This window comes from Plecotus auritus (assembly GCF_963455305.1).
Source record: "Plecotus auritus genome assembly, chromosome: 7".
NCBI lineage: Eukaryota > Metazoa > Chordata > Mammalia > Chiroptera > Vespertilionidae > Plecotus > Plecotus auritus.
Window position 1 is genome coordinate 32,978,457 of NC_137774.1, and position 25,608 is coordinate 33,004,064.

The following is a 25,608-nucleotide window of genomic DNA, read 5'->3' on the forward strand; positions in this document are numbered from 1 at the left end:
TACAACTCCATGAAATGCCAGACTGTTAATACAACATTTTGTTGAGATACGAGAAATGGAATATAAGGGAGGATGAAAAAATTTTTTCAATTGTATTTTAAGATAGCAAACATTGGTTCACATTTTTCAAGGAAATAATATCTACATAACAAAAATTATGAGTTATCAACCTTAGATAACTACACATCAGCAATGTTTTCTGAATAACTCAAGAATGAGATTCAAAAGAATAGGGTGGGGTTTTTTTTAGTGGTTTTGACACCGTTGAGTTAATAATTTATAATAGGAAAAGAGCAAAGTGGGAGGCCAGACATTATAAGCATAGTCATTTGGGCAGTGTCACCAGAAAGCTGCAACTTCACACTCCCCAGGGAGCCACTGGTCCATTCCCTGCAGAGCCCTGTGGGAAGGGATTGGACAAAGGGGAGGATAGACACATGCGTAGTAAACTTGGGGTGCCCATCAGTCAAACCTGGGAATAGATATCATTGGCTAGGATGGGTGGAGCCAATCCAAGTCTGGGAAAAATTGGGAACACATAATCCCCCAAACAAAGAAGCTCACCCTTTTGGCTCTCTTGGCTCTTTGGTTCCTTTGGCTTGTTCCTACCCATGTTCCCTCCATAGTCTTGTGGCCCTGCAGACCCTTCATGCAATGGACTGATGAACTGCAATGGGGAACACAAGCTAAGCTAGCCTGATGCTGGATTACACTGGGCAGACAGAGAACGGAAACTCTGGGCAACAGCTTTAATCCTAGCCCTATTACAGGCACCGCTGGACCTTTTCCTTGGTGGGATGAAGGGAGAGGGGACCTTGGAAACTCAGGGATATAATTCCACAGAAATAAAGCTTTCTACAATATCTCATTCTCCTGTGCGAGTCTCAGAAAATTCCTTTTCTCAAGGTATCACAAGAAACCCACAGGCAACCTGTGGGGATGAGGAGAGCTCCCCACTGATTACAGTTTTAGTGTTTTGAAAATGAATACTTTCCAGAATTTTCGTTTATTATTTTGATTATACATATATTTAATGTTACTTTTATGTTTCTTTGCCCATCCCTCATTTTTTATGAGAATATGATCTTTCAATTTTGCAGTTAGCTGGGATTACTATATATAAGAATAATATCCAACACATATCTGCCACTTAGTATCTGACATTGTATCAGACCCTGTTCTAAATGCTTTCTTATATCAACTCAATCTTTAAAACTATGAAGTAGGTATTATTACTATCCCGATTTTATAGACGAGAAGACAAGCGTAGGGAGCTAAATAATTTGCTCAAAGACGCACAGCTAGTACATTTTTAAAAGACTAGAAGAAAACACACCAAGGTGGTTTTTCTCAAGGCGTGCGGTTATAAAGGATTGTTAAGAGAGATGCATAATAAGATCTTGGACAGCTGAGTTGGAAAAGAGAGGACAGATTTCAGAGCAGTTTAAGAGAAAATACTGTCAGAGCTTGTGGATTGATTGATTCCACCTGGGGTTGAGAGGGAGAGGGGTCTTAAGAATACTTCAGCCTCTGGCTCGGGGGTCTGACTGAGTGAATATGATCACTGAGGTAGGGAATACAGAAGATTGGAGCAGCTCTGAGAGAGAAGATGATGCGCTCAGTCTTGACATGTTGAGCTTTATTGCTAACTAGAGGCCCGATGCATGAAATTCATGCAACGGGCTCGGACCTTGCAGCCTGGGCTGCACTCACGGCCCTTCTGGATGGGTTGTTCTGCTGTTCGGTTTATTTAGCATATTAGCTCTCTATTATTTAGGATTATTTAAATATGCAAATTTTAAACTCAACAAAGAAGTCAGGTCTGGACTTGAGAGTCTTCACACAGAGCTGGTAGTTAAACCTAAAAGAGAGGTTACCAAGGAAGCAGGGGAAAAACTGTGGGACAAGGATAAAACTCTGGAGAACTTTAATTTTATGTGATTTACAAGGAATATGATGGCTATTCAGATTTAACATTAAAATAGATATGAAATGCAAGGCATATGTTTGCTTTTCCAGCTAGGTTTCATTTATGAGAGATAAGGTAGCATGGGAGTAGCTAGGGCAGGGCAGTCAGAGAAATATGGGTGCAAATTTAATGCTTTGTCACTGCTGTCAAGTTACTAAGTGTCTGTAAAATGTGAATGATTAATACACTACTCATACCATTGTGGGTATTACATGGGTTAATCCACAAAAGCACATCTATGGCATAGTGCCTAGCATGTAGCATGGACACAATAAATATTCAATGTTATCACTAATGAGTACACAAATCATAAAATTATTTTTCATTCCACTATCATGCTTTGCCAGTTGAGAAATGGTCAGGGAGTCTGCTGGTTAGCAGAAATAAACTACAGTTGAATGAAATAATTGTATAAAAGCCACCAAAATAATTCAGACACTCAAGAACTGGTATTTTTCCATGAATTTGTACGGTATAGTACAAGTAAATGGAGGTAATTGCAGTTGGTTAAAAGAATTAGAAATGCTGGTTTATGAGCTACAAGCCCATTTAAATTTTTCTTTTGTTCTTTAAATCAGTGGTCGGCAAACTCATTAGTCAACAGAGCGGCAAACCGCAGGCTCGCGAGCCGCAGTTTGCCGACCACTGCTCTAAATATTTAACAAATAGTCCCACTGTCTGGCAGTAAGTAGTTAATAAATATGTTAACTGAATGTAACAAAGTGATTTAATAAAAATAGGAGATAGTGTTTTTATATCTGCGATTAAACATTTCACTACTGGAAGAATTATCACTCATGCAATGAAAAAGTAGACACCGAACGTGTCATTTGAAATCTCTCAAGAGTTTGGTTATGCAACTCTTTTCCCACCCGTACCTGCCGCATTTTTGAAATTCCCAGCCTTCTATAGGTTTCCTTTTGGAACGAGGTTTAGAGTCCTCGGAAGGGCTCATTAAAATGCAAATATGTCCTCTGTAAATGGGAACCAACTTGGCTTCTGGCAGACACTGACACATTTATCAGCCCTGCAGTGTGAGTAGCTAACTCCCGATGGTCTAGACCTCGGGTGCAGGAAGGCCGCTTCTGAGCTGACATGTGGGGTCAGCCTTGGCCAAAGGCCCGAGCACCGCAGATCAGCAGCCTTGCTGCAGCCCGGGGGCAGTTCCCGCTGCAGGGCACAGCCTGGACAAAGGCGGTCCGGGGCGGTCCGGTGGTGGGGCGGTATGCCCTCACGCCCGGGCCTCCCTGTTTTTCACGACCCTTCACCTCGATTCTTCCTAGAACCCGCTGGCTCTCGTCAGAACCACCGCAGCCTGACGAGTGGGACATAGCGATGCTCATTCTTTTTTTTTCTTCAATGCAACCTCCAGTTCTCCATCACATTGGGGGTTGGGGACGTGGCCAAATCGAGTTAAAATCTGAAATGTCTTTTTTGTTCTTTTCAGTTCAGCTAGTTTAAATCCCATACAATCTTGAAGCTGTGGGCTAATGTATTATACAATTCTCGGTTTGCCTTTTCAAAGGCATTGGAACTTATAAATACCGTGCTAGGGGTCCCGGCGGGGAAAACCAGACCCAGTTAAATGTCTAGTCAGCTCCTACTCAAGAGTTCCGGCCTCAGCTTCCGCCTTCCCGCGCTTCCTTCTTTCGCGGATCCGATCCCGCCAGGTTAGGTGCGCGCGCGCGCAACCGGTTGGGGGGCGGGGCGCCAAACAGAGGCCGTCACGTCCCGAGCGTCGGGAGGCGGGGACTCTGGCTATGACGTTGCGAGGCTCCGCCCCTCACAGTCTTGATATCATCCCCGCCGCCCGCCATTTTGTCTCCAGTGTCTCGTTTGCCGTCGACGGCGTGGAAGGGAGTGTCTGGGTCTATAAACGTCAGCAGCGACCAGGGTCTATTGTCTGTGTTTGATCCCGTAGTTTGGTCCGAGGCCTTCCGGAGCTTCCCCGGGGCAGTCGGCAGAGGCCGCCGCGACCGCCCCCGCCCCTCCCTCCGTCCCCGGGACCGGGAGGGACCCATCCCGCGTCACGCCCCTCAGCGCTCGCCGCTCCCTTCTCTGTCGTTGCGTCCGCATCGCACCCCCGGAATCAGACGGTGCCCCATAGATGGCCAGCTTTCCTCCGAGGGTTAACGAGAAAGAGATCGGTGAGGAATGGGACGGTGGGCGAGGGGTGCTAGTGAGCGCGTGGGGGCTCGGGAGAAGCAGGGACTCGGCGGAGGAGGGTCGAGAGGAAACCTCCGCGTCTGAGGGGTGTAGGGTGAGCCGGGCCGAGCCCTGGAGCGAACTGGAAGAAAGCGGTCCCGCGCGCGGGTGGGTGTTGCGAGGGATAAAAGCGATCATCATTGATGCGGCGCCTACCCTGCGCCTGGCCCCGAAGGAGGCGGCGCGCGGCTCTCAGGGTCGAGGGGAACATGGGCGCCGAGTAGCGAGGGCCCCAGTGACTGCGGCCCGGGGCCGACACACCCCTGGGGACCCCTGTGTCCTCCTCCGAGGTCCGAGCGGGGCCGTTATCCTGGGATCCTTCTTGCTTGGCGCCAATGAGCCGCTGGGGCGTCGAGTGGGCAGGGGAGTGCTGGGCAAGTCTGGGGGACTCTTACATTTTATGATGCGAAAAGTAAACGCGTGTTCTGAGCTGTAATTGATGAAAGGCGGGGGTCCTCGTGTACCCACCACTCTAAGGAGAAATGCGACTGAAGCGCCGCCATCAGCCAGGCAAAAGCAGTATTTTAAAAATGGCATGGCGCTAAGAAAGGGAGTGGTTCGGGGGAGGACGACTCAATTATCTTTCGGGCGCACAGGAGCAGGGAGGAGCCAGTGCTGGGTGGAGTGACCGAAGAAAAGCTGTTGTACGAAAGAGCAGTCTCTGGAAGGGCTGTGTGCAAGCTGGTTCATGGCCAGCTCCGCCGAGCTGAAGACGGGGCAGTAGGTGTTGGCGGGTTGTGCGTCTAGAGACCTCAGTGGCTCAGTTAAAAAGCACCTCACTTTTTTGGGGGGTGGGGGGTTGAGGTACAGTGCATTGATAGACTTAGTAAAAATTGCACATGTTGTATACCTTACATATATGTCATTTTTATTTTAGAAGTTAAAATAGATGTAGCAACCCCCTCAACCAAAAAACAAAAAAACACACCCACCATCTCTGAACTATGTTAATATGAAGGTGGCAGCTGAGGAAGAGAGAGCCTTTGCATTTCCTTGTTCTTCAACTAAATGTGTGCCTTTACTAAATACATGGAGGAGGTATTTGTAGAGAAAGGGAGAAGTTGAAGCACCCAAAACGCCCTCTAGCCTGTATATGGGTACATTTTTTATATTTAGAGACAGCTTAGAATTCTGGACTTCAGTTTTAAGGGTAAGGTATTGAATGGCAGTTTAGTAAGGGGGCTTTATAATTCTGATTTTAATAACTTTTACATTTGCAGAGAAAACAAAATTCGTATCCCATTTTTATTTTAACTGTGCTTTAAGACTGATGTGCTCTGATGTGGAACATAGAGCTCAAAAGAAGTTATTCTGGAATCAATAAAAGTATGAATTTTTTTAAAAGTTCTTTTTAAAGAACTAAAAAAGTTCTTATTTTTAGTCCAGTGGTTTCCCCCCCCCCATTACATAATATCACAGATGAGTGATCTGCCTTTATTTAATTTGTGTTTTTACTTCAACTTGATGAACCATTTTGAAAACCTTTCAGTCCTCTCTTCTAAGGGATAGAGTGGACCTGCATAAGGTAGAATCATCTAAGTAGTCTTTTCAATTAAATTTCTTTTTTCATGTTTAGGTCTCAGTGTTATTTCCTGGATATAAGGTTACTAAGTGCCAATATAAAAATACTTTGGTCTTTTCTAACTGAACAAATTTTAATCCTCACGGAGGATATTTGAGAGAGAAACATCGATATCGATTAAGTTACCTCCCTGGATTAGTTGCCTCCTGAATGAGCCCTGACCAGGGCCTGGGTGCAAGGGAGGTATGTGCCCTTGTCAGGAATCAAACCCAAACCTGCAACCACTGGCGGATGGGAAACCAGCCAGGGCTTTTTTTTTTTTTTTAAGTATCATTTGGATACAGAGTTAAACACTAGTATCTCTGTGTAGCTTTGTATCTATCTGTAAGGACCTACTTTTCCCCTTCTTTCTTGGATATTAATTATACCTATTTTGTTTCTCTACTTCTACTGAAGGAGGGGAGATAAGATTCCATGAATAATTAAAGAAATCTATGTCAGGGAGTTACTGCCCTCTTTCACAAGGCACTATCAAAGATCTTTTCTGGTTATGAAATTTCAGGGAGGAATGTGAAGGAGGATCTAAATTTGGTTCAACAGTGACTCAGATGATGTGTACTACTGTACAGATATTAATAATGTAGAGTTATATCTTATGGCCGAGCTCCCATGGCAGGCAGCTTTCCCCTTATACAAGGTCTATCATACATTTCTTAGGATACCAACATTAAACAGTTGCAGGTAATAAAGGTTTAACTTACATTTTTTTCTCAAAGCACTTCATTATAAACCTTGTGCTAGTTTAAAATATTGTACCAGTAAGTATTTAAATGAGTGTTTAAATCCATTTGATTAACTGCAAAGATCATTTGCTCTACCTATTAACAAAGAAACACAAGGTAATTATTAATACATTACTTGTAACACAGTGGTTCTCAACCTTTCTAATGCTGCGACCCTTTAATACAGTTCCTCATGTTGTGGTGACCCCCAACCATAAAATTATTTTTGTTGCTACTGTTAATGAATCGTAATGTAAATATCTGTGTTTTCCGATGGTCTTAGGTTCTACAGCAGTGGTTCTCAACCTGTGGGGAAACAGTAGCAAAATTACAGTTATGAAGTAGCAACAAAAATAGTTTTATGGTTGGGGGTCACCACAACATGAACTGTATTAAAGGGTCCCATTGTTGGAACAGCATTTATTTGGCAGGTGTGCTTTTTATATTTCTTGAATTTCTTGAATTTATATTTAAGAATAAATTAGCTTGTTATTTCGTGGTCTTTGTTTTATTTGAACCAGTTTTTTAGTTGTTGATTTATTACCACCCTTTATATAAAAGGAAGTTTGTGATTGTGGCCAACGTAAAAGAAGAAAAAAACACTCTGCCTTGTAATTAAAGATATTTTGGATGCTGAAAGAAAATACAGAATGATCCTAAAATACAGACCAAAAAAAGATTATGGACTTGGAGGAATGTAAGGAAACATGGAGAGGCAAGCCTTTCAAAAAGCCTTTGTATATTTAGAAAGTTATTCTGCAGGTATTTGAGAGTCACTCGTTTGGAAATTTTGTATTAAGAAAGTCATATTATTACTAATGAAGTTAATGTCACTTTATGTTTTATTAATTACAAGTGAGTTGGCAGTAGGTGGTGGGGGCTGGGTGTGTTCTGCTGCTTATATGAAGCCACATCTTAAGTATTGTGTTTAGTTCTGAGTGCCACTTTTTTTTTATTATATATTTTATTGATTTTTTACAGAGAAGAAGGGAGAGGGACAGAGAGTTAGAAACATCGATGAGAGAGAAACATCGATCAGCTGCCTCCTGCACACTCCCCACTGGGTATGTGTCCACAACCAAGGCACATGCCCCGGACCGGAATTGAACCTGGGACCTCTCAGTCCATAGGCCGATGCTCTATCCACTGAGCCGAACCGGTTAGGGCCTGAGTGCCACTTTTATGAGAGCCATTACTAACTGGAGTTTATCCAAAAAAGTATGATGAATGTGAAGATGGGGAATGGACTTGAAACTACCTAATCTAAGGAATGATCAAAAGGACTAGAAATTTAGCCTGGTGAAAATATTTAGTAGATGATGTCATAGCTGTCTTCAGCATATGAATGTCATGTGAGCAGGATTAGGCTTATTCTCTTAGATCAGAATCAGGACTGAGTGGGTGAAGTGGCAAGGAGGAAGATTTTGAGTCATCAAAAGGAAAATTTCTGATAATCTCAGCTACACCAAATTAGAATTAGCCTTATTAGATATTCATATTTATGAGTATCGTAGAAAAATAGATCTGTTTTGTTCCTTTACTTTTTCAACCATAGCTTATTCATTAATATATCAAAGAATTGGGCAATGAAATATTTAAATCACTTAAGAAAGAGAGCTTATACATGGGCTTTCATATTCATTCAATAGATATTTACTGAGCTCCTGTCATGACAGGTGCTACACTAGCTGTTCATGGAGCACACATTGAGACTGGAAGTGTCACTGAACATTTTGAGGTTTATATATCTGCCGTTGCAATAGGAGTATAAGTGGTTCTTATTTGAATTGCAATACATAGAATATATTGAAATTTAGTTGTTGGAAATAAACTGTAGAGATAACCAGGCAACTGACCACAAAATAGATAATAGGGAAACTAAACTTGACAAAACTTATAACTGAGAAGGAAGAATAGCAAAATTTGAAAGTAAGACCAACCCAAGATATAAAGAACATCCTTTCCCAAAATTGAGGAAATTCCAGCTGAGTATGTACAGAAGGAGCTTGTTGAGCATGCATGTTAAACACAGAATAAAAATTGTCTGCACTCTGTTAATGTGCCAGTTTTATTACGAATGCTAAATTTAAGACTCTTAAATAAACAAAAAAATGTATGGGATTGTTTGTTTTTTTCCCCTTTAAAAAGCAAAATAATTATTTCATTTTGGGGTCAATTTGTAGCCTATTAGGAAGATGCTGAGGACCACTGTTGAATGTTAGGCTTTTAAAACACTGGTTGAGAGGTTGGACTAAATAGTCTTTAAGTCCCTTCTAGTTTAGAGGGTTTTGTGATTTTTGTGACCTGGGCCTGAAAAAGATAAGCATTTTCATGTTTGAATAGACCATTTTATAGTGCTTTTCTTTCAGTAATGATGTAGTATTGTATTTTATAATGGACTAGAGGCTCAGTGCATGAAATTCATGCACGGGGGGAGGGGAGGTTGTCCCTCAGCCCAGCCTGCACCCTCTCCAATCTGGGACCCCTCAAGGGATGTCCTACTGCCCGTTTAGGCCTGATCCTGGTAAACGAGCAGCCGGACATCCCTCTCACAATCCAGGACTGCTGGCTCCCAACTGCTCCCCTGCCTGCCTTCCTGATTGCCCCCAACCGCTTCTGCCTGCCAGCCTGATCACCCCCTAACCACTCCCCTGCCAGCCTGATTGATGCCTAACTGCTCCCCTGCCAGCCTGTTTGCCCCTAACTGCCCTCCCCTGCAGGCCTGGTCACCCCCAACTGCTCTCCCCTGCAGGCCTGGGTCCCTCCCAGCTGCCTTTCCCTGCAGGCTCAGTCGCCCCCAACTTCCCTCCTCTGCCGGCTTGGTCACCCCTAACTGCCCTCCTCTGCAGGCTTGATCGCCCCCAACTGCCCTCCCTTGCAGGCCTGGTCTCTCCCAACTGCCCTCCCTTGCTGGCCATCTTGTGGTGGCCATCTTGTGTCCACATGGGGGCAGGTTTTTGACCACATGGGGGCAGCCATCTTGTGTGTTGGAGTGATGGTCAGCCTGCATATTACTCTTTTATTATATAGGATAGAGGCCTGGTGCACGGGTGGGGGCCAGCTGGTTTGCCCTGAAGGGTGTCCTGGATCAGGGTGGGGGTTCCCTTGGGGTGTGGGATGGCCTGGATGAGGGGCCTGTGGTGGTTTGCAGGCCGGCCACGCCCCTGGCGGCCCAAGCGGAGGCCCTGGTATCTGGGATTTATTTATCTTCTACAATTGAAACTTTGTAGCCTGGAGCAGAGCCAAGCCTTCTGCTTGCTCCGTGGTGGCAGCCTTTTCTGTTGGGATTTATGTATCTTCTATAATTGAAACTTTGTAACCTTAAGTGGAGGCCAAAGCAGGCCAGGGCTGCAGAAGCTTGGCTTCCTCCATCGCCACGGGCAACCCTAGCCTCCTGCTCCTTCCAGCTCCGTGGCTGCCGCCATTTCTGTTTGGATTTATGTATCTTCTATCATTGAAACTTTGTAGCCTTGAGTGGAGGCCTAGGCTGGCAAGGGCAGGCGGAAAGCTTGGCTTCCTCCATTGCATGGGAAACCCAAGCCTCCCTCCTGCTCTCTGTGGCCGTAGCCTTCTTGGTTGGGTTTATTTGCATATTTGCTCCTGATTGGCTGGTGGGCGTGGCTTGTGGGTGTAGTGGAGGTAGGGTCAATTTGCATATTACTCTTTTATTAGATAGGATATGTTTTTATATCAGAGAGAGGAAGGGAAAGATAGAAACATTAATGATGAAAGAGAATCATTGATCAGCTGTTTTCTGCATGCCCACCACCAGTAATCGAGCCCATAACGTGGGCATGTGCCCTGACTTGCTTCATGAGTAGACACTCAACCATTGAGCCACACTGGCTGGGCAGACTCTTGCATTTTAAATGTTAGCAAATTGATGACAACATAGGCAGTGCAAAAGCCAAGACTTCAGTAGTCAATAGCCCTGATTGACCTTTACAGTATTGTTACTTGACCAGTTGTTTTTAATTGAAACTTTCTAAAAAGCTCTTGCTTTAGAAAATTTTAGAAACTAACTTTGACAAAACTTGAAGATGTTATCATTAAGGGGTCTTCACACCAGATATGTCCCCTCAAAGAGTGGAAAGCAAAACTCATATCTTGTCCTCATAAGAAAGGGGAAAAATACTCAATGTGAGTTAAGTGAGTCCCAAAGTAATATGGAGGCAGTCTCAAATTCATTGCTGGTTATATATAATAACCTGTATTTTTCTTTTTCTTTTTTAGTGAGATCACGTACTATAGGTGAACTTTTGGCTCTAGCAGCTCCTTTTGACAAGAAATGTGGTCGTGAAAATTGGACTGTTGCTTTTGCTCCAGATGGTTCGTACTTCGCTTGGTCCCAAGGATATTGTACAGTAAAGCTTGTTCCATGGTCCCAGTGCCTTAAGAACTTGTAAGACACTTTTCTTTTTTGTACTTTGTATCTGCTTGTAGAATTTCCTGTTTTCACTATGTGGAGTAAAAAAAAAAAAAAAACAAAACTGATATTTATTTATTTTTAAATATACTTTATTGATTTTTTACAGAGAGGGAGAAGGATAGAGAGTTAGAAACATCAATGAGAGAGAAACATCGATCAGCTGCCTCTTGCACACCTCCTACTGGGGATGTGCCTGCAACCAAGGTACATGCCCTTGACCGGAATCAAACTTGGGACCCTTCAGTCTGCAGGCCGACGCTCTATTCACTGAGCCAAACCGGTTAGGGCAAGATACTGATATTTAGATTGTTATAAAAATATTTTATTATAAGCTGAATGTATTGGAGAATTTGTGAGAAGAATTATCTGGCCTTATCCTATACTAGAGGCCCAGTGCACGAAATTCATGCATGGGGAATGGCGGGGGGGAGGAACGTGTCCCTCGGCCCAGCCTGGCTCCCAACCACTTGCCTGCCTGCCTGCCTGATTGCCCCTAAATGCTTCTGCCTGCCAGCCTGATCATCCCCTAACCACTCCCCTGCCAGCCTGGTCGCCCTTAACTGCCCTCCCCTGCCAGCCTGATTGCCCCTAACTACCCTCCCCTGCAGGCCTGGTTGCCCCCAACTGCCCTCCCCTGCTGGCCCGGTCACCCCTAACTGCCCTTCCCTGCCATCCTGGTCACCCCTAACTGCCCTCCCCTGCCGGCCTGGTCGCTCCCAACTGCCCTCCCCTGCAGGCCTAGTCCTGCCCAACTTGCCTCCCCTGCAGGCCTGGTCACCCCCAATTGCTCCCCCCCCCCCTGCTGGCCTGGTAGCCCCCAACTGCCCTCCCCTGCAGGCCTGGTCCCCCATAACTGCCCTTCCTTGCTGGCCTGGTTGCCCCTAACTGTCCTCCCCTGCAGGCCTGGTCGCCCCACAACTGCCCTCCCCTGCCAGCCATCTTTGGCGGCCATCTTGTGTGTTGGGATGATGGTCAATTTGCATATTACATCTATTATATAGGGTGTTATCCTATCTAATAAAAGAGTTTATGCTAATTAACCATCACTCTGCAACAAAATGGCAGCATTGCCCTGCCAACGCGAACCCAGAGTTTGCTCCTTGGTCACGGAGGAAGAGGAGAGGCCTCTGGCCAGAGCCCAGCGTCCTTGCCCTGCTGCGCGGAGGGAAGGAAGGAAGGGGTCTCTGGACTGAGGCCGGTGCGAGCGATGCTGGGCTTGCAATAACAAGCCCAGCCTCCCCGCCCCAGCCGCGTAGAGGGAGGGGAGGACCTAGAAAAATGGATCTTCCCAGTTCCTGACACTGAGGGAGCCCTATGGGTGCCAGGGTCCTCCGCCTGCAGCCTCCAGTCCCAGCCTGGTAGCCCCAGTCACAGACTGGAAGCCCCCTGCCCGCAGTGCAGAGGCAGCCAGCATGGCCCTGTGTGGGGGGGGTCTGGCGGGCGCTCTACAGACATCAAATCACTGCCGCGCGGCCGCCCTACCTCTCCCCCCATGCTTGCAAGTAGTACGGTCCAAGGAACAACTCCTGAAGTGTGGCTCCCACGGCAGCTGATGCACACAACGCTGGCAGGGAAGCAGGATCTGGGAGCCCAAGCACCCAAGACCTGAGCTGCCGGGTGTCGTGGGCCGGGGCCCGAGGAGGCCCCAGCACAAGCATCTTCCCAGAGGCTGCGTGGAGGGAGGGGAGGAGCCTCTGGCTAGAGGCTGGGGTGAGGGATGCTGGCATCATTGCAGGCCGGGCTGAGGGACACTGCCCCCTCACCACACCCCCCATGCACGAATTTGGTGCATCGGGACTCTAGTATAAGATAATAAAAGGCTAATATGCAAATTGTCCACTTGATCCGGAGTTTGACCAGGGCGTGGGGCCGGCTGGCCAACTGTCTGTGGCCCCTCCCCCTGCCAGCCCCTCCTCCACCCTGATCAGGGGCAGGGCCAGCTGGACCCCACCTGTGCATGAATTAGTGCACTGGGCCTCTAGTATATTATAGAACACTTTCTCAGGTACTTTTGTGTTTTTAATAAATGTTTCTGTGTAGCTAAAACCGGTTTGGCTCAGTGGATAGAGCGTCGGCCTGTGGACTGAAAGGTCCCAGGTTCGATTCCGGTCAAGGGCATGTACCTTGGTTGCAGGCACATCCCCAGTGGGAGGTGTGCAGGAGGCAGCTGATCGATGTTTCTCTCTCATCGATGTTTCTGACTATCTATCCCTCTTCCTTCCTCTCTGTAAAAAATCAATAAAATATATTTAAAAAAAAATGTTTCTGTGTATTAAAAGGCAGATTAATTGTGTAGTGTATATATTGTGTTGTGCCAGGGCAGATGACCTTTGTTATGTGATGCTTTTTAATATTTCATTAGATAACAGAAGTGCATAGGTCATGTAATTACTTTTTATGTACTTTTATCCTCTGCTTGGGTTTAATTGAGTTTGGATAATTGTTGAAAGTTTTTCTAAAATGTATCATATACTAAATTTAATCTTTCCCTGCTTTTTGTGTGTGGTCTACTTTCATGGTTATACTTATTAGTGTCCTTATTACACATTACTTTAGGTCTAGAAAGTATGGGGAAACTACTGATTATTACAAGGGTGTTTTTAGGGAAATTTTCTGGTGTCAGCTTCACAATATCTTAGCTTCCTAGTGTTTTTGTTTTGTTTTTTTGCTTATTTACACTTGCTTTAGGTCAATTAAAGGAGTCCTAACCGATATAGTGATTTTGAAACAAATAAATTACTTTATTGTTGAACTTCCTCTTTTTCCGATACTGAGGATTTATTTGGTCATGCCCTCATAGCTAATAACAACTTTTCCCCTTCCCACTTATGGGATTCTATTGTTATTTAGTATCACAATAATAATATTGAGGTTAACAAAGATCATTTCATATCCATAGGAGTCCAGAGTAAATAATAACTAGATTTTAATCTGACTCTTATTTACCCCCTCTCCCTCAGTCTCTTGCATGGCAGAAAGAATATCACTAATTCAAGCAGTTTGAGATTGTCAAGACAAAACAGTGATGGTGCTCAGAAAAATAAGCCTCGTGAACATATTATAGACTGTGGTGATATAGTCTGGAGTCTTGCTTTTGGATCTTCAGTTCCAGAAAAACAGAGTCGCTGTGTAAATATAGAATGGCATCGATTCAAATTTGGACAAGATCAGCTACTCCTTGCCACAGGGTTAAGCAATGGGCGTATCAAAATATGGGATGTGTATACAGGTATGGATTCAGAGTTTTGTTTTTTTTGTTGTTGTGTTTTTACTTTTTATTTTTTAAATATATTTTATTGATTTTTTTACAGAGGGGAAGGAAGAGGGATAGAGAGTTAGAAACATCGATGAGAGAGAAACATCGATCAGTTGCCTCCTGCACGCCCCCTACTGGGGATGTGCATACAACCAAGGTAAATGCCCTTGACTGGAATCAAACCTGGGACCTTTCAGTCCACAGGCCGCTGCCCTATCCACTGAGCCAAACCGGTTAGGGCTGATTCAGAGTTTTAAATGCAAGCTTGATTATTTTATGATGGAGGGCGTTGCTAGTAGGTAGTAGAATATATGATTCGAGGTTTTTAACTTAAGTGAAAAGCAAGAATTGGTACAATGTGTCTTTATAGTTGGCCTAATGACATCTTCAGCTGTGGTTTTAATTTAGGATAATAGAGTTCACACTGCTTGATCACTCTTGAGAATATTACAGCAAGAAGGGCATATCTAAGGAATGTTTCATTAATTAAGGTGATTTCTATTTTCAGTGGTTGATAGCTTACACGTTTCAAGGCAAATCTGTTTTTTAACAATCATCTAACTCTTTGGAAAGATTTTTAAAAATGAGTATTAGAATAATATGTACATTAGAACACAGCAAGTGATACAAACATGGAGTGGGGGTGTAATTAAATGTATTGGATTCTTGGAAAAAACTTAAGCACATAGATTTTCATAGAAAAAAAACACCTCTTAAAATATTAGATGAACAAAGTACTTTTCTTTTCCCTACTGAAATTATGTTTGAAAATTTAAGTGGTTGTGGGATAACATGCATCTTTTGGGGAGTTTGATAATCCACTAGTAACCCAAGGCTAAGGAAAATTTATATTTTAAAACCACACTATACAAAGATTTAAAAATGATAATGGAGGTTTTTTTTAAAATATACTAAATTAACTTGTTCCAGGAGTTGTGTATGCTTGAGGAATTCGAATTCCCTTTTAATTTTTTCTGATAAATACAGGCTTTGTGGCTCAGTTGGTTGGGCATACACTGAAAGGTTGCCAATTCGATTCCTGGCCCGGGTTAGAGGCTTGATCCCCAGTAGGGGGCTTGTAGGAGGCAGCCAATCGATGTTTCTTTCTCTCTCCCCCCTCATCTTTCCTCTCTAAAAATGAATATTAAAAATCTTAAACACACAATGTAAATAGTGAGTCATTAAAGGTAATAATAAAAACACTAATAAGTCATTTTATACTTGGTAAGCTAAAGATGTGCCCAAGTATTTTTTTTTTAAAATATATTTTATTGATATTTTTACAGAGAGAGGAAGGGAGAGGGATAGAGAGCTAGAAACATCGATGAGAGAGAAACATCGATCAGCTGCCTCCTGCACACCTCCCACTGGGGATGTGCCCGCAACCAAGGTACATGCCCTTGACCGGAATCGAACCCGGGACCCTTCAGTCCGCAGGCCGACGCTCTATCCACTGAGCCAAACCGGTTTCGGCTCAAGTATTTTTTAAATGGTGAGGGACACTATAAAGTAGAAACTGGTAACAGTTGTTAACATTGTCTGATTTTCCCTTTTTATTGCATTTAGGAAAACTCCTCCTTAACTTGGTAGATCATACTGAAGTGGTCAGAGATTTAACTTTTGCTCCAGATGGGAGCTTGATCCTAGTGTCAGCTTCAAGAGACAAAACTCTGAGAGTATGGGACCTGAAAGATGATGGTATGTCTTTTTTTCCAGGCTATGAAAAAGAATTAGTTTCTTGATATTACTACTGAAAGATACTGGGTTTACCTGGGGCATTTGACTTTAAAAATGGCATATGATCAGTTTCCTTTTCTCTACTTAGTTCTTTGGCCCTTTTCCTTGTATTGATAAAATAAAACCATAAATAGAATAGGAGCCAGTGGTTACTCTAAGTAAACAATCTAATATTAATCTCAAACTAACCACACAGATCTGTATCAACTATTTGAGGATAACATCTAGATCAGTTTTAGGGTTTTATATGAACTGGTCTGTGTTGGTTTATTTCCTTATCTTAGGGAGGGTTATTAACTTCCTTCATTTGCTTAGTGAAAATATAAGTAGACCTTCTAGGATAACAAACAGATGTAACTTAGTGATCTAATAAAATTTAGATTGAAATATGGTTTGTACATCAGAATTTATAACATGTAAATGCTAGTAAGGATATTATGTTGGATAGATTAAGTAAGAAATTATCTTATAAAAGTAAAATTGCCCTTTAATGTAATAAAAGGTATGTTTAGTACTCAGATTTTTCTGAAACCTTGATACTTGTGATGCTTAAAGTTTTGGAGAATCCACCTTGTTTGAGAGGACCACAGAGAGTATATCTTCCCTCTTAGCCTCTAATGAGTTTATGGTTTTAACTAAAACCTTGAAAGTTGACAGGCTTGCTTAGCTAGCTTAATGTAGTGGGAAGCAAACCCCTCAGATTTGGAGACTTGTTCCAGCTGATGGGTAGCAACCATTGCCTAATAAAATAATACGTTACTATTCCCAAACAATGAGGTGCTTCCTCTGCATTTTATCAATTCTCTGATTTCTCAGGTGTTGAAGGGTTAAGGAATCCCAATACTTAAAACAGTTTGGTAATTAAATTTTTATATTCTTTTACATAATGCTTGCTTTCTCAGCATATTTTCAATTGTGTGCATATGTCTTAAGAATGTAGACTTAGTAAAATGTAAGCACCAAGAGAGTAGTAATTTTTATTTACAGCTGTATCTTCACTGCCTGGCATGTAGTAGATATTCAGTAAATGTTTGTAAAATTAAGAGTTAAAATATACTTAGCCATAATTGTGTGTTTAGGGTATAATGTACAGGGAATTTGGAGTAGAATATAGATTATCAAAAAGAAAGAAGGGTGAAAAGGCATTTTGAAGATGTTTATTAAAGCTTAACCTTGTTGTGTTTCAGTTCTTTCATTTGTAAGATAAAGGGATTAGGGGCTTAATCACAAGGAACAACAACAGCCTGTAATTATTGGAATCCAGAGTTTAGGTCAGTGGTCAGCATACTCATTAGTCAACAGAGCCGCAGTTTGCCGACCACTGGATTAGACCAAAAGAAATCTTTTCTATAAATGAAGGATGAGCAGATTTTTTTCTTAAAGAGCCAAATAGCAAATGTTAGGCTTGTGGACCATGCTAACTGCCATAGTTACTCAATTCTGCCACTGGAGTACAACATAAACAAATTGGCATGATTGTATTCCAATAAAACTTTAGTTACAAAAATGAGTAACTGATGTGTATTGCTAACCCATTGTAGATAAATCACTGTCACTGTAGAAGTCTGTGATTCTGTGATTCTGCCATTTTCAAATGATACTCATTTGAAGTGGATTCTAGGGTTAACACGGGTATTTCTTTTTGTTCAGGAAACATGATGAAAGTATTGAGAGCCCATCAGAACTGGGTGTACAGCTGCGCATTCTCTCCTGACTCTTCCATGCTGTGCTCAGTGGGAGCCAGTAAAGCCGTATGTGTCAAAGTTCTTATACATTTGTTTCGAATTAGATTATAATAATGTGTGCATAATCACTTTTAAATCTAAGTAACATATCAAGTCTGTGCTCGGTGTCATGAATATCTTAAATGTTTCATTTTGTGATGGAGTATTTGCATGAGGGAAATTAAATATAATTATTGATTGTGAAGTAAGAAATTGTATTACTTTTAGTTAGAGATACTATTCATAAAAGAAGGGGTTTGTCGATTTTATTTTTTTCTAAGATCTAGGAAAGTTTACGTGCTATAGAAGAGATATAGTCCAAATGTTAAGACATTCCCTTGCTAATAATTTTCTTCTCTGTTGTTCTATTTTTTTTGTCCAGTTTGCTGTTTAAAAGTTTGAGTCCCAGCTGGTCCTGGACATTTAACTGAGAAAAAGTAACTTAAAAATCTAATAAAAATGAAAATAGCATTCATGTATGTCCTATAGTGAATTATAGAAGAAATGTGGTATGATCTGTCTTATGCTAATAGGCATAGCATACCTGTAGACCGATTAAGTATAAAGTAACTCTTAAGAGGGTTACGATTATTGATGAATTCTCTAGTTGTCTACCAGCTCAGTATAGTTAGAGATCATTTTAGCTTCAGTTATTTATTGAAAATGGTTGAAGTCCAAATACATGTGATAATGGGTTGGGGGGGGAGGCTGGTTAAAATGCATTTTATCTGTCCAAGAACTATGTTAAAATGATAGTTGCAAATGTTGGAAGTTTAGAAAAAATATTTAGTTTAGTTCTTTAAAAATCATAAGAACAACAAAGCTAGTTGTTGACATTGCTATTTTAGGCTGTGTGTTTTCCATATGCTTCTTGCTTTCCCTGTCACAGGTGGTGGCAGCAATATTGGTGTGATTGAGGTTATGCTGGCACCACTCGCACACAGGCGCACAATGGTGTTAGCTGGGCAGAAAGAGTGGCATCTCTGGCTACCGGGCTGGGGGCGACCTTTACCATAGGATGAAGTAACCTTGCATTCGGCTGCAAGGTGTACTGTACGTACACAGGTGCTGGTCGATGTCCACTTTCTGCTTTTCTTTCTTTCTTTTTTTCTTTTTTAAAATAATTTCCCCCCAGTGAAACACACTGACTCCTCCAAGTAAATTGATCTTCCAGTCTGATGGAATTGGGAGTCTGACATGTGAAACCAATGTAATGTAATGTAATTGGCTTTCAGATGGTTTCTCTGTACTATTTTTTGGAATTCTTTGAGATGGTAGAGATACCTTAAGTCTGATCCAATTAAAAATTTGTGTGTTTTTTTCCCCCTTTGGAAGTAACATATTGTGTCTGTGCAGAAAAAAAAAAAATGTAGCCAAAAGGATTGTTTTATCCCAAGAGGAAGAGAAGTTGTCTTACTAGAATTGTTAAATTTCCAACCTCACATTTAGTATTACAGACTGCAGTAAACATTCAAATCCTATTTATAGCTATTCTGCACAGTCTAATTACTGATTTTAGAATCTAAAACTATATGTGAACTTGTACTAAAGTAATTTAAATGTTTTATACTTAAAATGACTAATAACGATTGTGGTCAATTTGGGAAAATCAGATTAGCAAATCTTGATTCACAGAAATGTTGTTATTGTATTGTTTTCATAAATTAGCATTTTCATTTTGTAATGTGGTTTAACATCCTTGTTGTTTGCCAAAGAAATTTCATTTGGCTGTGAAAATTCTCCTTGCTTGCAGTATCTGTTTCTCTTCCTAGGCTCACGTTGGTGACCCAAGCCTTTTGTAAACAAGTGATTATCTCAAAGGAGATGCCAATGGAGTAACAATTTGTTAACCTTACATTTTCTGTCTGTATATTTTTTTAAAAATTTGGTAGTTTCTGGAAGAAAAAGAAAGGGGTTTGTAATACTTAACCCTATTTATTTCTGTATATTTTAATTAATTAGTTTTTGGAATAAATGGATTTCAGTATAACTGGTTAAATTACATTGCCTTTTTTATGATTAGGCTTATTTTTTAATTAACATTTAACAGAAACATTTGAAATAGAATTTGCATGTCTACTTTAATTAACTTAAAGACTGATTTTAATCTGACTATGACACTGAGCATATTCTTTTAATTATCCATAATTTATAGTCTTTAATTTAATATAATCTGAATTAAATTTAGCAGTTTTTGTTTAAGATGTGCCATTTTGTCCTCTGTGTGTCTGAATGAAGCTATAACATTTGCCTTTTTATTGCAGGTTTTCCTTTGGGATATGGATAAATATACAATGATACGGAAACTGGAAGGACATCACCATGATGTTGTAGCTTGTGACTTTTCTCCTGATGGAGCATTACTGGCTACTGCATCTTATGATACTCGAGTATATGTCTGGGATCCACATACTGGAGACATTCTGATGGAATTTGGGTGGGTACAGCATGAATTACTTCAGTCTGTAATTCATCTCTGGCTATCAGTATAACTTAAAAAAATTATAAATGATTATAATTACATGTGAAACCTAAAATTGCTGTCTATTGGAGTTTAAAATACTGTTATTATTTAAGCCCTTGAGTAATGCAAAGCTTTAAATATAAATTCTAAAATTAAACTTGGCTCTCTTGATATAGATATTGTTATTTAACAGGACATGACTCTATAGAAGTGGTAATTATATTTAGAGTTTCATGTTGGGAAAAATAGTTAAAACTAGAGTTGAACTTAATCTTAGTGCCTTAAACCACATTTTTTTTTTTTAATATATTTCTTTATTGATTTCAGAGAGAAAGGGAGAAGGAGAGTGATTGAAACATCAATGATGAGAGAGAATCATTGATTGGCTGCCTTCTGCACACCCCCTACTGGGGATGAGCCCACAACCCAGGCATGTGCCCTTGGCCGGAATCGAACCTGGGACCCTTCAGTCCGCAGGCTGCCACTCTATCCACTGAGCCAAGCCGGCCAGGGCTAAACCACATTCTTAAAAGGAGATTAGTAATTCTTTTCAGGTCCCTTTAATTTGGATATATCAGCTCTTCTTAAGTCTTATAGGCCACTTTAAACATTACTCAAAGATAGATGTACTTTGTACCTGGTAGTTTTGTTTCTTGAAGTGATTCATTTCCACTGAAAACATGTATTTTGACCTCAGGCACCTGTTTCCCCCACCTACTCCAATTTTTGCTGGAGGAGCAAATGACCGATGGGTACGATCTGTATCTTTTAGTCATGATGGACTGCATATTGCAAGCCTTGCTGATGATAAGTAAGTGTGTGAATTACTGCTTGACCTATTTATTATTGCCTTTTAAAGATTTCCTTTTATCTGTCTACTTATAACATTCTTAAGGCTAAAGAAAATAAAAAGCCTTTTTGCAGTTTGGGTTTCAGTGTCTCGTTCTCTAGAAAAGATCCTGGGAGATGTTGGTGTGTCTTAAAGAATGTTGACCTGAATAGTATCCATGCAAACTAAAGATAATGCATACCTTTCCCTGTGTTCCTTTTTGTTGTTGTTGTTTTTATTTAATTTATATTTTTTACTAGAGGCCCAATGCACGAAATTCATGCAAGGGTAGGCCTTCCTTCTCCCTGCTGTCGGCACCGGCTTCCCTCTGGCACCCGGACCCGGCTTCCCTCACAGCCCCAGCTTCTCCCGGAAGGATGTCCGGTCTAATTAGCATATTACGCTTTTATTATTATAGATTGCTGACAGCATTATAGATGTCTCCCATTTCTCCCCCACTTTGCTTCCTTCCCTCCCAGTCCCTCCCCCCTCCTTGTGTTCCTTGTTTGTTAACTAGTTCGGGCAAACTGGGTGGATTTTTATTTTTTATTTTTTTTATTTTTATTTTTTTTAAAGATTTTTTTAAAAATATATTTTATTGATATTTTACAGAGGGGAAGGGAGAGGGATAGAGAGCTAGAAACATCGATGAGAGAGAAACATCGATCAGCTGCCTCCTGCACACCCCCCACTGGGGATGTGCCCGCAACTAAGGTACATGCCCTTGACCGGAATTGAACCCGGGACCCTTGAGTCCGCAGGCCGACGCTCTATCCACTGAGCCAAACCGGTTTCGGCTATTTTTATTTTTTATTTATTTTTTAAATATGGAACGCTTCACGAATTTGCGTGTCATCCTTGTGCAGGGGCCATGCTAATCTTCTCTGTATCGTTCCAATTTTAGTATATGTGCTGCCGAAGCGAGCACGTGGGTGGATTTTTTAATTAGCATTTAGCTTAGCAGTGCTATCTTACAAACGTTGAAGTAAAAGAACATTGTCAAAGTGATAAATGGTAAAAAGAGTAATTTAGCGTCGGCCTGCGGACTCAAGGGTCCCAGGTTCGATTCCGGTCAGGGGCACGTACCTTGGTTGCGGGCACATCCCAGGAGGGGGTGTGCAGGAGGCAGCTGATCGATGTTTCTCTCTCATCGATGTTTCTAACTCTCTATCCCTCTCTCTTCCTCTCTGTAAAAAATCAATAAAATATATTTAAAAAAAAAAAAAGTAATTTATATTCACTATAATTGAGACTACAAGATGAAATGTCACATGAATGAGATGTTGCTTATTGGTAAGAAGCAGAAACTAGATGTAGCCATTCCATTTTCTCATGCTTTTATCATACAATGTGCATGGTTGTAGCATTAAGAAATTTGGTCCCATTAATTCAGAAAGCAACTCATTATCATCTTTCCAGAATGTTAGCAAATATACAGGGAGAGTTTTTTTTTATTCGCCAGTAATCATTGTTGTCCTGTTTGCTCAGATAAATTCTGAATGTCAGTTTTCTACTGTTCCTAGACACACTACCTAGGTGAAAAGATGTTACACATGTCTTGGAATTATAGTAAAACAGATCATATAGTGGGTTTTAAATGTAAGAAAAAGGAGAAAGGTTGGGCTTTGAGCATTATGGCTCTAAACTGAGAAGACATGCATTGTAGTTTCTTAAGTGTGAGTTGATCTAAATTACCAGTTGGTATAGACTATACTTTTTAAGAATATATATATATGTATATATTTGTATTGATTTCAGAGAGGGTGGGAGAGGGAGACAGAAACATCAATGATGAGAGAGAATCATTGATCAGCTGCCTCCTGCACACCCCCCACTGGGGATCAAGCCACAACCCAGGCATATGCCCTTGACCGGAATCAAACCCGGGACCCTTCAGTCCATAGGCCAGCACTCCATCCACTGAGCCAAAGCAGCTAGGGCTACTTTTTTTTTTTTTTTTTAATCCTCACCTGAGAATGTGTTTATTGATTTTAGGAGGGGTGGGGGAGAGAAAGATAGATGTGAGAGAGAAACATCGATCGGTTGCCTCCTGTACACACCCCATCCAGGGATCTGAACCTGCAACCTAGGTATGTTCCCTGACCGGGAATTGAACCCACAACCTTTCCGTGCACAGGACCATGCTCCAACCAACTGAGCCACCAGGCCAGGGCAAGACTATAAAATTATTTACAAAGCAAGTTATAGTAATTGCTTATTGCAGTGATTTGTGTGTGAATGTATTGTTTTGTGACTCAGAACATAGTGGTATTTCTTTGTCAATTTTAAAAGTTGCTTTTACATTAAATTTCCTACTAGATATTTACTGGACAATGTTTTTCCTTTCCAGAATGGTGAGGTTCTGGAGAATTGATGAGGATTATCCAGTACAAGTTGCACCTTTGAGCAATGGTCTTTGCTGTGCCTTTTCTACTGATGGCAGTGTTTTAGCTGCTGGGTAAATCCATTTTTCTACTTTGTTTTAACAGACAATTTCAGGTGGTTTTTAATCAAAGCAGTCAGCATTGTCAGTAAATCTTTAATAAGGGCTCTTTATAATATTAGCTTTGTCATAGAGGAGATCATGATCATGGGTTAGGTCTCCTTAATTAGTTTTTTTTGTTTGTTTTTTTTTTAAATATATTGATTTCAAAGAGGAAGGGAGGGGGAGAGATAGAAACATTAATGATGAGAGAGAATCATTGAGCCTCTGCCTCCTGCACGCCCCACACTGGGGATTGAGCCTGAAACCGGACGTATACCCTGACCGGAAACAACCCATGACTTCCTGGTTCATAGGTCGATGCTCAACCACTAAGCCACACTGGCTGGGCCTTAATTAGGTTTTAATGTGCAATTTGTGACTCTAATACACAGCCTTGGACGATAATTGTTTGAACTGTAGGATGTTGAAATACATGTATTTGGATGACCGAGCTTATGATTTTTTGTTTTGTTTCTGTTTAGGACACATGATGGAAGTGTGTATTTTTGGGCCACTCCAAGGCAGATCCCTAGTCTTCAACATTTATGTCGCATGTCAATCCGGAGAGTGATGCCTACCCAAGAAGTCCAAAAACTGCCGATTCCTTCCAAAGTGTTGGAGTTTCTTTCCTATCGTATATAGAGGACTCTGTAATAAGAGTAGAAGGGACTGATGGGACACACTTTACACAAACCTCAAGCTTTACTGATTTCAAGTATCTGTTTTTCAAGGTTTAGATTTATTTAATTTGATATGTTCTTGTACTGCATTTTGATTAGTTGAGTTTTTAAAATATTATTTATAGACCACAGTAGAAATATTTCTGAACATATAAAATGTAATTTTTTCTAAAATTTAACTGTGAAAACATACATACATGTACATATTTAGATATAAGCTGCTATGTGTTGAATGGACCTTTCTGCTTTTCTAATCTTTAGTTCCAACATTTATATATTGTTTCAGTAGAGCCTCAACATGTATCGTTGCTGTAAAGTGTAAGGAAATTTTTTTTTTTTTTAAACACTGAGTTTAGATGGTAAATATTGACTTAAGAAAGTTGAATTGCCTCATATAAAATGCATTTGGTGGTAGGGGGCAGACAACTGACTTGCAAGTAAAACAAAGTTTTTGTATAGGAAAAGGATTTTGTTTTCCTTAATGACATCTGAGAGATAGAGTAGTCAATTTGAAAATCCATCTACTGATTATTTTATTGCTAAATATTTTGCTGTTTGTAGTAAGGTTCAGTTATTTTAAGACTATGATTTTGTGCTTCTTGTTGTTTTGTTTGTTTTTACATGTATCCTATGTTTCTGTAGGGGATAATATTGGTAACTTACCAAAGAGAAGCAATACGGCATACCTGCTTTTGCCCTCTGTTATTTATCTTACCTGCAGATATTAAGAATGTATGTATCATGTATCATGTAAAATTTTGATTATATATTTTTGGTGAGTTTTTTTAATTAAAGACAGAAAATCACTATCTTCTGCAAATGTTTCTTAAATATGTTGGAAAGTTTAAATACTTTTGTCTGTCTCCATTTTCAGATTGATGGAGCACCACAAGCAAATTAAGTAAGTAAGGTAGTGAAGAAATAGCACAAGTATAGGGCTAGAGTTCATGCTTCATGGATTTAACTTGTACATTGATTTCTTCTGGGAGAATTGTTGCAGTAATGCTTTAAAAATAGGTTTTTTGAATGAATCATTCTCTGAAAAGGCCGAATTGCTTGCTTCCTTTTCTCATGAAAACCATAGTGCCAAGATGAAAGGGAGATTGAAGAATATGAATCAAGTAGAAACATGCTTATATCTTCCATCCTTTGGGAAGAAGATAGTAACAGGATGGTAATACTTTAATGTATGAGTGACCAAAGCAAAGGAAGTAGGGAAGATGTAGTGGGAGTCCTAACATGGCTCAGATTCTGACTACATGGTTTTAAAATGATACTGCTTTTTTTTCTCTTCTAGTCTTTGCCACAAACAAGCACATCATTTGGAGAACTGGCAAGAGATTATTTCTGTTTAGATTTTATTTCCTAGTTTAGTACCAAATAGGGCTGTGTGTAAACAGGGAAATGCCTCTCATGTTCAGTAGCCAAGCTATCTTTTCACAATTTCAAATGCTCTAAAGTGATTTCAGATAACTTAAAGTCCTTTAACTTGATCTTAGGTTGGCAAATCTTAAATTTTTGATCCC

The 25,608-nt window shown here is 41.0% G+C and overlaps 1 protein-coding gene across 2 annotated transcripts; it reads left to right on the forward strand.

Annotated features, from left to right (window-relative positions):
• Window positions 1–3,762: 3,762 nt before the first annotated feature.
• WSB1 (WD repeat and SOCS box containing 1) lies at window positions 3,763–24,889 on the forward strand. Of its 2 annotated transcripts, XM_080681021.1 has the most exons (10): window positions 3,793–4,116; window positions 10,712–10,880; window positions 13,868–14,136; window positions 15,730–15,861; window positions 17,551–17,651; window positions 18,514–19,538; window positions 19,889–20,061; window positions 20,786–20,899; window positions 23,268–23,375; window positions 23,885–24,889. In XM_080681021.1, exons 7-10 carry the CDS (start codon window positions 19,904–19,906, stop codon window positions 24,042–24,044), a joined length of 540 nt encoding a protein of 179 aa, XP_080537147.1. In that variant the 5' UTR covers window positions 3,793–4,116; window positions 10,712–10,880; window positions 13,868–14,136; window positions 15,730–15,861; window positions 17,551–17,651; window positions 18,514–19,538; window positions 19,889–19,903; the 3' UTR covers window positions 24,045–24,889. The 2 variants fall into 2 exon arrangements, with proteins under 2 accessions (XP_080537146.1, XP_080537147.1); XM_080681020.1 differs by lacking the exon at window positions 18,514–19,538 and having other exon boundaries at window positions 3,763–4,116.
• Window positions 24,890–25,608: the final 719 nt, after the last annotated feature.

Bases quoted from the DNA above. Each gene is read 5' to 3' on its own strand.
- WSB1 (XM_080681020.1), top strand. From the start codon at position 4,077: ATGGCCAGCTTTCCTCCGAGGGTTAACGAGAAAGAGATCG. The intron at 14,137-15,729 runs GTATGGATTCAG...TATTGCATTTAG, and splicing joins AATATGGGATGTGTATACAG to GAAAACTCCTCCTTAACTTG. The intron at 15,862-17,550 runs GTATGTCTTTTT...CTTTTTGTTCAG, and splicing joins ATGGGACCTGAAAGATGATG to GAAACATGATGAAAGTATTG.